Raw genomic sequence first — 15,597 nt, 5'->3', positions numbered from 1 at the left:
ACACTCCTCCCACAGGAAAAACACTATGTCTGTATATATGTAAATAGCTTTATTTATTGAAATCATATTCTATGTCGCTCTTCCAGGGAGATGCTAACTGCATTTCATTGTCTCTGTACTGTACACTGACAATGACAATTAAAGTTGAATCTGAATCTGAATCTGAATCTGAATCTGAATCTGAATCTGAATCTGAATCTGTAAGGCAGCAACTCAACCGCTGCACCACTGTGCAGCCTAACTTTAATGCACCTCCGCACTGGGCATGTGCAGTTGGACCTGTAGTGTTCAATGCCAGATCTCTGCTTCTGGGAATGTAGTTTCAGTCATTCAGACACAGTGTACTGTCTATTTAGAGCTGATCTCTTTGCCCAGCTGAGAGCCTGCAACAGGTTGACCCCTTTCTGTAATATAGCCACCCAGTCTCCCTTGGGCCCTTTACCCTCACCCCCCATCCCCTCTTTCAGCGACAAGTCTTGCCCCATCTGCCTTCACTCATATTTCTCTGATGCCCTTCCCTGTCTACAAATCTCTCACTGACCAACCCTCACCTCACTGACTATCAATGGTCAATGATAATTCTATTGTCACTTGTACCAGACTGGGACAGGCAGCATCTCTGGAGATAAGGAATGGGTGACGTTTCGGGTCGAGACCCTTCTTCACTCACCCACTCACCTGCAACACACCCCAACTGGTTCCCCCTCTGTGCTCCTGGTATGTTCTCTAGCCTCTGTCTAAGTTGTCCCAACAAAGCCACGATAATGTGGAGGAAGGCAGGCCATGGGTGCCCTGAGCCGAAGATGCAAGACAAACCTCAATGATAAATGGCTGTCGTTCACTCTGTGGACAGTCACCACCAAGGTGATCGAAGGCCTTGCCAACAGCGCAAATGGAGTGAGATCCTGGTTCAATGGCAGGGAAGTCCAAGGATACTGTTGCCCGAATGTACACATATGCACACAAGATATTTATACATGATTTAACCGTGTGCCTGCGTATGTAGACCCACTTCCCAACACAAGCGCACACCCACAACACTATACATGCTCTTCCCTCTCAATTACATACCATGAACTCTTTGAGAGGCTGCTGCTGATTGAGCTGCTGCTGAAGGTTGGAGATGAGCATTTCCAGACTCCCTCCTCGGTACCTGCTGCCAATTGGAGCTTTCCACAAAGCCAGACTCATCAGCTCCTCCTCTGACACGATGGGATCTCCTGCTGAGACAAAGAAGACAACTGAGAACTGTGAACTGTGTAGGAAGGAACTGCAGATGTTGGTTTAAAGCGAAGATAGACACAAAAATGCTGGAGTAACCCAGCGGGACAGGCAGCATCTATGGAGCGACGGAATAGGTGACATTTTGGGTCGAGACCCTTCTTCAGACTCAGATCTGAGACTGAATCTTCAGATTCAGATGCTGCCTCACCCGCTGAGTTTCTCCAGCATTCTTGTCTACCTACCACTGATGTAGATTCAATAGGTTTACTGCTGTGAGAATTTATATCAGTCTTTGCTGTGTGTATTATTCCCTGTAGATAGTTGCTTAATATTACATTGGCACATCAGGGAGTCATACGGCACAGAGGTTTTTCAGCTCACCGGATCCAAACTGACAGCATGCATCCATTGACTCTAATCCTACAGTAACCCACATTCCCCACAACTTTCTACAGATTCTACTACGAAGGAAGGAATGGGTGACGTTTTGGGTGGAGACCCTTCTTCAGATTGAACGTCAATGTGAACTTTTCATGCTGTGGGGAATCGGCAGCCCCGATCAACATTCACTTCCTAATGGACAGGCTGCCAACTCACGACTGCTACTTGACACCAGATGAATTTTGCCATCTCTTTTAGTTAAGTATGATCTTTCAGAATAAACATAATATCGTGCAAAGGAGAGGCCATTGAGAAGAAGTAGCTTTAGCTTTATGGTGTTCTAATTGTAATTCCAACATAAACATTTACACAATGGTTAGGAACGCTTCTCTCACCTTCCTCTCCAGGGTGGAGAATAGGCATGTTGTATCAATGGAGCCCCACAGGGTTAGTCTAGTTACACCTTAAAGGGCCTTGTCTCACTTTCACGACCTAATTCACGACCTCTGCCGAGTTTGCCCTTGACTCATACTCGCAGCATGGTCGTCACGAGGTCGTAGGAGGTCGTAGGTAGGTCCTAGGTAGGTTGCGATGCTAGTCGTGGCATCAAGTAGGTCGGGGCGTTTTTCTAGCCTGATGAGAAATGTCCACGAGTAAAAAAGGTTGTGAATTAGGTTGTGAAAGTGGGACAGGCCCTTAAGCCTTCCCGGCAGAAGCCGTGGTGTAGAGAATAAACAGAGACCCACAAGGCTCGCATCTGCAGGCTGGTTGATGCATTCCGATCCAAACTCATGTTCAGAACTGGAAGGAGCAGAATCAGGTCATCCGGTCCATCATGTCCATTCCGTCATTTCAATCACGTCTGCTCTATCTTCCCCTTTCAACCCCATTCTCCTGCCTTCTCCCCAAAACCCCTGATATCCTGTACTAATCAAGAATCTGCCAATCTCTGCCTTAAAAATATCCGTTGTCAGCCACCACAGCCGCCAGTGACTGCTATGAATTCCACAGATTCACCACCTGCAGGCTAAAGAAATTCTTCCTCATCTACATTTACGTCCTTTTAGTCTGAGGGTATGGCCTCTGGTCCTAGACTCTCCCACTCATGGAAACATCCCTTCCACATCCACTCTGTAGATAAAGAAGTATTAGATGACCTAAGACAACATTGTCTTGCTGTTATCCCATCTCTGAATGTGTCGGGGGTGAATTAAGTGGATTCCAATGGAAGTGGGCCCTTCCCCCCAAACATGAGGAACATTGCAGTGCACTGCACCAGACCAGCTGAGAGAGGTTCAAGATCTCAAGTCATGTGGATCAATTGTCTGCAGCATTGTGGAAACCAGGGTTAAACCATCCAGGCTGTAGAATACTTCTAATCATTGCAGTGGTGAAAATAAAGGTGTCATGGAGGCATAGATTCATACAGTATAGAAACAGGCCCTTTGGCCCAACTTGCCCACACCAACCAACTTGTCCCATCTACACCTGCCTGTGTTTGGCCCATATCCCTCGAAACCAGGCCTACCTAGGTACCTGTTTCATAGCAACATAGACATAGAAACATAGAAAAGAGGTGCAGGAGTAGGCCATTCAGTCCTTTGAGCCAGCATCGCCATTCAATGTGATCATCCACAATCAGTACCCCGTTTCAGATTCTCCCCATATCCCTTGATTCCGCTAGCCCTGAGTTCTATCTAACTCTCTTTTGAATGCATCCAGTGAATTGGCCTCCACTGCCTTCTGAGGCAGAACATTTCACAAATTCACAACTCTCTGGTTGAAAATGTTTTTCCTCATCTCAGTTCTAAATGGCCCACCCTTTATTCTTAAACTGTGGACCCTAGTTCTGGACTCCCCCAACATCGGGAACATGTTTCCTGCATCTAGCTTGTCCAATCCCTTAATCATTTTACATGTTTCTATAAGATTCCCTCTCATCCTTCTAAATTCAGTGAATACAAGCCCAGTTGACCCATTCCTTCATCTTATGACAGTCCCACCATCCCGGAAATTAACCACGTGAACCTACGCTGCATTCCCTCAATAGCAAGAATGTCCTTCAAAGAGGTTGTAGTACGATCCATTTGACAGATGTTAAACGAATTACAACAAAGTACCAAGAAAAGGTCAGGACTAAAGTCATTTGTACATGGGTGAAAAATAGATGTATTTGAAAATAATTTCATTCCTTGTGGAATCAAGGAATTGCAGATGCTGGTTTCCAAATGAAAGACACAAAGTGCTGGAGGAACTCAGCAGGTCAGGCAGCATCTCTAGAGAAAATGAATAGGTGACGATTTGGGTCGGGATCCTTCTATATGAACCGTGACTGATTATTTTTCAGGATTCAATATCCTGAAAACTTCAAAAGAATAACTATAATCATTTGTAACTAGCTTTCAAGTAGTACAATATGTTCAATGTGTACAATGAGGCAGAAACCATTCTATTTACAGAAGGTAGACACAAAATATTGGAGTAACTCAGCGGGACAGGCAACCTCTCTGGAGAGAAGGAATGGGTGACGTTTCGGGTCGAGACCCTTCTTCAAATGGGGGTGAGGGAAATGAGATTAAGGGGTGAAAAGACCAGATCAAAGCAGATAATGATCCAGGAAATGTACAATGGTTCATTGTCGGATGAGGAGAAGGTGACAACGAGGCATGCAAGCAGTAAAATTAATCAGGAGGACAGTGAAACTCGTAGGAGAACTAGGGTGGGGGAGGGACGGAGAGAGAAGGAAAACAAGGGTAACTTGATGTTAGAGAAATCAATATTTTTAATGCTGCCCAAGCGAATAGGAGGTGCTATTCCTCCAATTTGCGTTTGATCTCACTCTGACAGAGGGGGAGTCCCAGGACAGAGAGGTCATTGTGGGTGTGGGAAAGGGAGTTAAAATGTTTGTTTCGGAGAGAGGGGTTGAAAAAGATTGCAGAAAGACGTCACTCGGAAGCTTACCTGTAGGGGGTGCAGGCGTTCTGCTGGAGAGACCAGGCTGATCATCATCACTGCTCCAGCTGCCTGAATCACACCTCTCCTCCTCATCGCCACCCACATCTTCATATTCACTAACACTTGCCCTTCCTCCCGAACCCCTTCCACTGAAGCAATCCGCTGTGCTTCAAGGGAAGAGAAAACAAACAGACGGTCGGTTTCCCTGATCTTCAATGCTCCTTCAATTCCTGATCTACTAATTTTGGAAACATTTTGGAAAACGGAAACTGCAGACAGACTGGCGGACTAGAATCACGGTGATACATTTTGTATCTGTTTCTAAAATGTACAAAATAAAGCAAGCAATAACAATAATAAACCCAATATTAATACCAAGATTGCCCACAGATTTTGGTAAAAGTGAGTGACTGGAGATTATTGTAAACCTGACGAAGGTTTCCAACCCAAAATGTCATCTGTCCATTTCCCCTCACAGTTCCTGTATCCACCTATCACTTGCCAGGCTTTGTACTGATCCCCCCCCTCCCTTTTCCAGCTTTCTACCCCCCACTACCATCAATCTGAGGAAAGGTCCCGACCTGCAATGTCATCCATCCATCCATTCCCTCCATAGACGCTGTCTAACCAGCTGAGTTTTTCCAGTACTTTGTGTTTTGCTCAAGACTCCAACATCTGCAGTTCCTTGTGTTTCCATTCAATTTTTGCTCAGCTGTAAACCCTGACTGGTTCTTTAAAGAAGCTGCTCTCATTCCTTGGGCTGGTCCACTGGAGACGGCCAACACCGTTGACTTTGATAGCCCTACACCTTCTCTGGACCACTGGTTTGGCCAGAGAACAATTTACAGTGAAACATTCTGTAATGGTTGATCAATGAATACTGATCCAAATGGAGACAGTTGAGGGGAACATGCTTATCTTACAGCTACAACCAATAGCATGGAAAACGAACTGCACTGTAATACAATGGTGGAGCGTGTAGTGGAGGAAGGCATCATAAACTCAGCCAATTATGCTTGGACACCAAGAGATATGTTTAATGCATCATCCCTCCAGCATTAATCCCCGTGGGAATTCATCCTTCTCTATGCTTTACCCTTCTGTTACTGTTCGTGAGCATTGGGACAAGGAATATGGGAGATGAATTGATTCATTACCCTGGGCCTAGAGTAGAATATGTTCTTTTCTTCCAATTGGAATCACAGATTCATCTTGATTCTGTGATTCAATCTTGATTCATTTGGACTGATGTGCCTCTTTATAGGATCGTCCTCTTCCCCTGTGTGCTCTGTCAGAGATAGTGTGGAGTTTTGCAAGTCAGTCAACCTCCGGCACCAAGTGCTAGAAGCCATCCTTCAAGACATGCGACTCCATCACTAACCCTGGACAGACTGCTGTGCTTGGAGCACAGTTCAGCTCCGATCATTCCCTGCCATCCACATTAAGTGGTGTCTGTCGGGAATGATTGGGATACCAATTGGATTGGGGACCACATCTCATGTTTCCCATTCTTTCCATCGACAACAAGAGGAGGAGTGGACTCGGCTGCATCAACCTCATCCAAATGGTTGGTTCTGAACAAGTACAAAGCCCTATTGACTTTCACTGATCTTGGTCACAGTCAAGAATCAATAAGGGGAGGGCTTACGTCATGAATGGACACCATTGGGGTTCGGAGGGATGGAGGGACCTTGATGTGCATTCAAAGATCCCTGAAAGGTCATGGGAAGGCATACAGGATACTGACCTTCATTATCCAAGGTATGGGATGTAAGGGCAGGGTTGGGTTAGGTTAATATGGTTAGGCCTCAGCAAGAGTATTGTGTACTTTTCTGGTTGCCATACCAAAGGAAGGATGTGTTTGGACTGGAGAGGATGCAACAGAGATTCACCAGGATATTGAATCTCAGTTATGAGTGGAGACTGGATGAGCTGGGTTTATTAACATTGAACCTGGATGATGAGGGGGAACAACATCATGAGGGCACACTCACACAAGGTAGGTAGTAGGAAACTCTGCCTCACAACAGAGGTGTTAAATGACAGGACAAATGGGGAAATGGATGAGAGGGGATCTGAGGAAGAATATTTTCACGCAGTGCGTGGTTAGAATCTTTCGGGCTTCACCTTGCACTAAGAATTATTCCCTCACCATTTATCTACACACTGCTAATGTTTCAATTGTAATCATGTGTTGCTTTCTGCTGACTAAATAGCATGAAACAAAAGCTTTTCACTGCACCTCGGTACACGTGACAATAAACCAAACTATAAACTGTACTGCCTGAGGGGATGGTGAAGGCAGAGAGAGACTCTCACAATGTTTAAGAATGATTGAAATGAGCACTGATAGCACCAAGTCATAGAACGCTATAGATCAAACGTTAGTAAATAGAATTAGTGTAGATGGGTATATGATGGTTGGCACAGACACAGTGGGCCGAAGGGCCTGTTTCTGGGCTATGTGATCTAAGGCCCTATTACAGAATAAATTTTTTTTTTTACCAGTCAGCACTGTGTTGCAAGTTGTCTTTGCCATTCTGCTCCTCTGTCCCACGGACACCATTATTCCTGGGAATCTGGAAGTAGAACGAGGCAGATGAACTCATCAGTGTAGAGGTACAGAATGCAGAGTCCATCACAAAGAAGAACATTCAATGTCAAAGCTACAGAAGTGGGAAACCAAGAGGAGTCGATCGTAAATTGAAAGAGGGTCCTCTTTCCGGCTGTGGAGGCCAAGTCAGAGGATATTTTTTAAGGCAGAGATGGATAGATTCCTGATTAGTACGGGTGTCAGGGGTTATGGGGCGAAGGCAGGAGAATGGGGTTGAGAGGAAAAGATAGACTAGCCATGATTGAATGGTGGAGTAGACTCGATGTGCCAAATGGCCTAACTCTGCTCCTATAACTTATGAACCTGGGTGGACAAGTCCACTGCCAGATAGCCCACGTGTCTGCAGGATATAATGGGAAGGTGTTTCTCTGCCCGAAAGGCAGAAATCAAAGAATATGATTTAAAAATATTTGGCACTTGAGGAAAGTTTCTATGATCTCAGCACAGCAAGTCATAATGATTCACACTGCACAGATGAAGAAACTGATGGTGGGTGTTGTATAATAACTCAGTGACACCAGGAAATTGGAGCAGGAATAGGCCATTCAGCCCGTCTAGCCAGCCTTGCCATTCAATATGATCACGGCTGATCTACGCTAACCTCAACTCCTTCTATGCTGGTTCCCTATTCTCCTCATATCCCTGATCCAACAAATATCTATCTACCTCCAATTTAAATATGTTATGGGCGGCACGGTGGCGCAGAGTTGGAGCTGCTGCCTCACAGCACAGGTTCGATCCCAGTGTGGGTGCTGTCAGTACGGGGTTTATACATTCTCCACGTGACCTGCGTGCGTTTTATCCGTGTGCCCCGGTTTCCTCCCACACTCCAAATACGTACAGGTTTATAAGTTAATTGGCCTGGTGTAAATGTAAAAAAACTGTCCCTAGTGAGCGTATGATAGTGTTAATCTGCGGGGATCGCTGGTCGGTGTTGACTCGGTAGGTCGAAGGGCCTGTTTCCATGCTGTCTCACAAGGTCCCACACAAGAGATTAGTGTGCAAAATTAGAGCACATGGTATTGGGGCTAGTTATTGACATAGATAGAGAACTGGTTGGCAGACAGGAAGCAAAGAGTAGGAATTAGCAGGTCCTATTCAGAATGGCAGCAGTGACTAGTGGGGTGCCGCAAGGCTCGGTGCTGGGACCCCAGTTATTTACAATATATATACACATAGACAACTGCACAGTGACATTCATTTTGCATATATTACACGTGCGGGCGCCACCGTTTTTGGCGCCATAATTCCAAATCCAAAGTCTGGTCGGCCCGCACGCTCGATGTATTGGAGCATTTCCCGCGAGCCGATGTGCCTCTCCTCTGCTTTCCCGACCATCTTTGTGTGCCAGCGGTGTCTCAGTCCCGCAGCCAACCCGAAGGTGCTGGAGGCATTACCCCAGTTCATCCTCCTACCAGTAACTCAGCTGGGTCAGACAGCACCTCTGGAGAAAAGGGATGTTTCGGGTCTGAAGAAGGGGCTCGACCCGAAACATCACCCATTCCTTCTCTCCACAGATGCTGTCTGCCCCGCTGAGTTACTCCAGCATTTTTATTTCCTGCCTATCTTCGGTTTAAACCAGCATCTGCAGTTGCTTCCTAAAGCTAAATTTAATGATTGGTTGGTTTGTGGAGCTTTGAGGAATGTGTCATGCTGGGATCATAGGCACTGACAGATGATCATGTGATCATGTGCATATTATATTCACACATAAATCTGCATGTGTAATATTCACAATCTGGAGTACAATCTAACTAGTATTTATCATCTGAGGTGCCTTAATAAACTGCTCTGGAAATGTTAGATCCCTACAGAGTTACAGGAGGTCACTTAGTCCGTCATAGTGATGCCTAATTTATATGTGCATAGTGGATTTCATTATATTTGCTTTATTTAGACCAGCATCTATCCAAATGGGAACAGACTTTCAGCATCATCTTGTTGATCTAATTAATAAAATTTACATAATATGAAATAATTAATAATTGGTTCCTGGGGCAATTTTGAGGAGTTTGTGCAAACGAGAGATTTTTTGCCACAAACGTGTTCCTCCGATTCCTACGCAAGAAAACATGAAGGATTATCTGCAAAATAACTGTTCTGTCTTTCACTGGAGATAGGGGTCATTGCCACTGTCGTGGTGAATTAGAAAACAAACTGCACCAGTCTGAAGAAGGGTCTCGACCCTGAAACGCCACCCATTCCTTCTCTCCAGAGATGCTGCCTGTCCAGCTGAGTTAATGGCCTGTCCCACCTCGGCGACTTTTTATGCTTTGCAGTCGCCACATGGTCACCACATGTTCGCGGGTGGTTGCCGGGCAGTTGTCTTCATGGTCGCGAGGAGTTCCCACATTTTGGCAACTAGTCGCGGCCTCATTATGGTCGCCGAGAATTTATGTTGAAAAATTCGCGGCGACTTGAATGAAGCCGCCATGGAGAGTAGCGAGAATTCTCGAGCTGTAGGTGGGTCGCAAGGAGGTCCTAATGGGTGGCCAGGAGGTCGAAGCTTGTCGGAGGTTCTCGTTGGTTTGAGCTAGCGCTGACTGGTGAATTTCATTGGCTCATTGGGGCAAAAAAAGGTAAGCGGTAATTTTCAGAATCAAGGGACCCCGACCGGTAATGTTAAATGTCCGCTGAGCTTCACAGCCGTGTATCTCTGGCTTCTTAAAAGTTGTCTCCACTCCTTCTCCCTCCTTCACCGCCCCCCCCCCCCCTCTTTTAAAGGACTTACTGTGCTTTAGCTATCTTAATTACAGCGCCAACCTTCCTGTTCATCGCGGTGTGTGTCTGTATCACCTTGGCTTTGCACCATGAGAATTTTTTAGACAGCGCCCCCCCCCGCTTGCCCTGGCCCCCGCCTTTGCGATGTGTGTGTGTGTTCCACTCTGACAGTCGCCGTTCCAGCTCCCGGTTTTTCAGGCGACTGCCGGCAACTTGCCAGTCGCCAGCAGTCCGCTGAGAAATCGCCTAATGCCCCTGTCCCACTTAGGAAACCTGAACGGAAACCTCTGGAGACTTTGCGCCCCACCCAAGGTTTCCGTGCGGTTGCCGGTGGTTGCCCCGAGGTTGCAGGTAGTGGAAGCAGGTAGGGAGACTGACAAAAACCTCCGGGAACTGCACGGAAACCTTGGGTGGAGCGCAAAGTCTCCAGAGGTTTCCGTTCAGGTTTCCTAAGTGGGACAGGGGCATTACAGTGCCAGAGACCCGTGTTAAGTTAAAGGCCCTAGTGTAACCCACATTGCCCTTGGTTGGCCCATGCTTTTATTCATGGATATTGACGGGATGGCAGCATAGTTCACCAGAGGATATCTGACCCATCCCCTTACCTCATGAGGATCTCCAGGGTTGTCTCTTGGGCGCTCTGCATCAAATCCTTGTGGATTTTGCTGTTGGAATCGCATCTCTGGCAAGTGAAAGATAAATCAACATCAGCTTAATCCAACGTTAATCCAAATATGTGACGACAATTACAAAAGGAAATTGCAAAGGAATAATGGAAGTGGTGTTTTTTTTAATCCAGTGAAAATTTGCAAATCATAAACCTCTATCATATGAGATGAGGATTCTGTGTTTTCCAGAATGGGTGAAGGGGATGGTTGGTGCCACACATTACTTTACTGGCAATGGGATGAACTTAGAAAAGTATGCAGTTAAGCATTACAACCCATTGAACACAAAGGCAGTGTTACAACCATAAGGGCCAGAGATAGTGTGAATAGCTACAGTCTTTCCCCAAGGCTCAGGGAGTCTAAAACTATAGGTTCATGCAATGAAGGAAAATATTTTTTTTAATGATGCGCATGTTGAATAAGTGCTAGAGGCAGGTAGAATCACAGCATATGAAAGATACTTGGACAGGTCCATGGAGAGGAAACATTTGGAAGACTTGGGACAGGCACAAGCAGGTGGTACAAACACAGTGAGCAGGGATTAGCATGGTCAGTTTGGTCAGCATGGGTGGAATGGCCTGTTTCCATACAGTATGGCTCTATATGACCACCTCTTGTAGTCAGATGCTATTTATTGTTGGAGAAACTCAGCGGGTGAGGCAGCATCTATGGAGTGAAGGAAATAGGCAACGTTTTGGCATGAAACGTTCCCTATTTCCTTCGCTCCATAGATGCTGCCTCACCCATTGAGTTTCTCCATCATTTTTGTCTACCTTTGATTTTCCAGCATCTGCAGTTCCTTCGTAAACATGCTATTTATTGTTATTGGGCATTGTGGGACTGGGCTGGTGAATGTTGGCGAACAGGTTCTGTTAGTGAGCAGGGGTTGGAGAAGTGTTTTTTTCTCACACACAGGCACCCTTTCATCCATCCCACACTGACCTCCCCCATTGCATTTGCCATCACATCCCATTCCAACCCTCCCTGGTCCACAGTTAATTGTCTGATGTTCTTGTCTCTCGATACAGTTCCATCCAAGATTTCTGAGGAGGCTGTAGCAAGTTTCTGAAGAAGATTGTTAAGGGCTTGGACACGCTAGAGGCAGGAAACATGTTCCAGATGTTGGGGGAGTCCAGAACCAGGGCCACAGTTTAAGAATAAGGAGTAAGCCATTTAGAACGGAGCCGAGGAAACACTTTTTCTCACAGGGAGTGGTGAATCTGTGGAATTCTCTGCCTCAGAGGATGGTGGAGGCAGGTTCTCTGGATGCTTTCAAGAGAGATCTAGATAGGGCTTTTAAAAATAGCGGAGTCATGGGATATGGGGAGAAGGCAGGAACTTGGTACTGATTGGGGATGATCAGCCATGATCACATTGAATGGCAGTGCTGGCTCGAAGGGGCAAATGGCCTACTCCTGCACCTATTGTCTATTGTCTATTATCTGTGACCACAGCTAGAAGAGACCATTACTGATGAACTACAGAGTAGATATAGCTGCTGAGAACATTTTTAAATATTCGAAATAAAACGAATGAAAGTGTTTTCTTTAATACTACCTCTCCACTCCTGTGAAAAAACATTTTTCTGTTACTTATTTTCCAACAAGTTAATATCAGAACTAACAAACTCCAATTGCATGCCAGCTCATGGTGACTTACTTGTGGGAGAGGTTTGCCCGGTGCTTTGCGGGTCGTGCAACTGGACGGGTGGCTTCCTACCGATGGTCAGCATCACCGAACCTTGCGCTCTGCGCAGAATCTCAACAACTTCACTGTGGCTCAGACCAGACAGATCCTCCTCATTGACCTGGGACATGAAGAGCAAGGACACTTAAACATCATGTCATCTCACTGGTGCAGCCAACAATGCAGTACAATGGCTGGCATTGTTTCCCCGCTTTCGTTCTTTTATCATTTAGAACTTTAGACGTTGGAGATACAGCGCGGAAACACCGAGTCCACACCAACCAGCGATCACCCATACACTGGTGCTATCCTACACACACGAGGGACAATTTACAATTCACTGAAGCCCATTAACCTACAAGCCTGCACGTCTTTGGAGTGTGGGAGGAAACTGGAGCACCCGGAGAAAACCCACACGGTCACTGGGAGAACGTACAAACTATGTAGTCAAGTCAAGTCAAGTCAAGTTTATTTGTCACATACACATACGAGATGTGCAGTGAAATGAAAGTGGCAATGCTCGCGGACTTTTGTGCAAAAAGACAAACAAACAAACAACCATACAAACTATAAACACAATCATAACACACATATACCTTTACATAATAAATAATGGAAGGAAAAACGTTCAGTAGAGTTAGTCCCTGGTGAGATAGGCGTTTGCAGTCCGAATGGCCTCTGGGAAGAAACTCCTTCTCAACCTCTCTGTTCTCACCGCATGGAAACGGAGGCGTTTGCCTGACCGTAGCAGCTGGAACAGTCCGTTGCAGGGGTGGAAGGGGTCTCTCATGGTAGCACCTGTGGTCAGGATCGAACCCGAGTCTCTGGCGCTGTAAGGCAGCAATTATACCGCTGCACCACTGTGCCGTTCCCATTGTAATCTTGTTTTGATTTGCTTCCAATAATTATTGCTTAGTTCAGTTTAGAGATACAGTGTGGAAACAGGCATTTCGGCCCACCAAGTCCACACTGACCATAGATCACCAGTTCACACTAGTTCTACATTATCCCTCTTTCGCATCAACTCCCTACACATTCGGGGCAATGTATAGAGGCCAATTAACCCACAAACCCGCAAGTCTTTGGGATGTGTGAGGAATCCGGAGGAAACTCACTCAGTCACAGGGAGAACTTGCAAACTCCACACGGACAGCATCTGAGTTCAGGATCAAATCAAGGTCTCTGGCACCGTGAGGCAGCAGCTCTACCAGCTGCGTCACTATGCCCCTCAATTAATTTAACCCAATTTCAACACTCTCTCCATCAGATTTTGCCAAAATAAAATCTTACCCCAGATACATTCACCTGCCACAGGATCACTTTGAGAAGGACGTTTGTTACAGTCATCACAAGGATCGTGTGTTATGTTTTTAACCTGTGGGTACCTCCGAGCCAATGAATTACTTAGTCACTCTTGGTGATGGAGGGACAGCCAATTTGCACCATTCAATGTCTCGAAAAGATCAGTGAATGACCCGCTCACCTCTCCAATGCTGCTGCTTGCTGGGGCGCGACGGTGAACAGATTCTCCTCCCTCCAAACTAAAGGACAGCAGGGTCATTACTGAGTCCATTCTATTGTACCACGCTGCTAGACTAGCTACCTGCCTGCATTATCTTATGAATCAGGCAGGGCCCTTGTTTTGGGCTTGACTACACTCATTACCTGAGTCAACTTTTGCTCCCATCTCAGCCCAGCATGGCTGCTTCTCTAATGAAAACTTTGCTTATGAACCAGGTCAGACATTATGATCTGCTCCTGAATCAACCTCTACTTAGTTTTCTCGATTATCTAACCTATCTATGCCTCTAATATGTTGATATACTTATGATAGAAGTTGCCCCCTGGATGTTGTCTGGATTGGAGAATATGACCTATAAGGAAAGTATGGAAACTCCATGGCTTCAAGGACTAGTCTTGAAGTGCAGACTCTGCCCATGTATGTAGCACAGTCCGGGGATCAAATTGATGAAGAACCACAAGCCTCTGCTTTCACTCACCAGACAGAAGCATTCATCACTCGTCAAGAGTCAAGAGTGTTTGTTGTCGTACGCACCGAAACGGAACAATGAAATCTATTTGCAACAGCATAACGAGTCTGTAAATATAGGACTCGATAGATAACACAAGCAGTTCAATAAATAAAAAGCCCCAATATTAATGCAAAGACGGAACTAAAGTTGAACGTCCCTGGTGCAAACTAGTTTGTAGTTTAGTTGGTGTTTGGAGTGTTCAAGAGCCTGATTATCATTGGGAAGAAGCTGCTCCTGAACCTGGACATTACAGTTTTCAGATTCTGAGATCTTCTTCCCAATGGCAGGAATGAAATGAAATGAAATGGCCAGGGCGGTGTGGGTCCTTGATGATGCTGGCGGACCTTTTGAGGCCGCACCTTCTGTAAATCCCTTCGATGGTGGGGAGGTCAGTACCCGTGATGGGCACCACTTTTTATAGTCTGAAGAAGGGTTTCGGCCTGAAACGTTGCCTATTTCCTTCGCTCCATAGATGCTGCCGCACCCGCTGAGTTTCTCCAGCAATTTTGTCTACCTTCGATTCTCCAGCATCTGCAGTTCCTTCTTGACCACTTTTTATATTCTCCTTTGTGCATAGGCATTTGAGTTGCCAAACCAGGCCGTGATGCTCTCTACCGTATACCCACAGGTGTGCACCTACTACACACCTCTCTCCACCTCTCCACCCTACACCTACACGTTTCAATGAGTAAGCAGCACTAACAAAGATTAAAACATGGCCAATTGTACAACGTCTCAAATAAAGTTGCGAGTCCAAGCACAAATGCACAGGAGGTGCGAATATTTCGGCAAGAGATCCGTAAACGGTACTCAAAGCTTGAAGATGCTTCATTGACTGCCTGAGGATGTGCACCAAGGCACAGGAACCATTCACACAATGTGGTGAGGGTGGAGATGTTCTTCATGGCCACTTATAGCCTTGGGCTGGAAGACTGTGCTGTGAACACAGGGCATTGAATCCCATGGTGAGGTAAAGCAAGAGACCCGTTTATAACAGTAATAAACTCCACAGTACATTGCATGCTCATTGTTTGTAGCTCAGCAGGGGTGGGAGATTGCAACCTTCATGTGGTCTGCCTTGTTTCAACGAATGCAATCAACCCGGCGTGCACAATCAAATAAGATCAAATAGAACAAGTTGTCCTGCAACTGTAGGCTGTGCACGCCATACGCAAGAAGAAGTAGCTCAGCAGAAAAGTACAGGTGTCCAGTTTGCAGAGATAACTTAGTTTGAAATCAAACTTGAGCATTGAGCTACTGATGATAGCTGAGAGCTACATGTTCAGCTCACATTCATAACTGAATGTGGCATCGT

The 15,597-nt window shown here is 45.9% G+C and overlaps 1 protein-coding gene across 1 annotated transcript in view; it reads right to left on the bottom strand.

Moving 5' to 3' along the window:
- Positions 1-15,597, bottom strand: part of LOC116966573 (tyrosine-protein phosphatase non-receptor type 20-like) — a 54,405-nt gene that overhangs the window by 22,484 nt on the left and 16,324 nt on the right. The window contains exons 3-7 of the mRNA XM_033012962.1: positions 12,223-12,370; positions 10,501-10,577; positions 7,066-7,139; positions 4,567-4,727; positions 1,072-1,220 (exon numbers count right to left, since the gene is read on the bottom strand). Coding sequence (XP_032868853.1) covers positions 1,072-1,220; positions 4,567-4,727; positions 7,066-7,139; positions 10,501-10,577; positions 12,223-12,370 — 609 coding nt within the window. The remainder of the gene's footprint in view (positions 1-1,071; positions 1,221-4,566; positions 4,728-7,065; positions 7,140-10,500; positions 10,578-12,222; positions 12,371-15,597) is intronic.

Source organism: Amblyraja radiata, chromosome 37, assembly GCF_010909765.2.
Source record: "Amblyraja radiata isolate CabotCenter1 chromosome 37, sAmbRad1.1.pri, whole genome shotgun sequence".
NCBI classification, from domain to species: Eukaryota; Metazoa; Chordata; class Chondrichthyes; order Rajiformes; family Rajidae; genus Amblyraja; species Amblyraja radiata.
The sequence above is the reverse complement of the archived record's forward strand: the minus strand, read 5'-3'. Positions and strand labels throughout refer to the sequence as shown.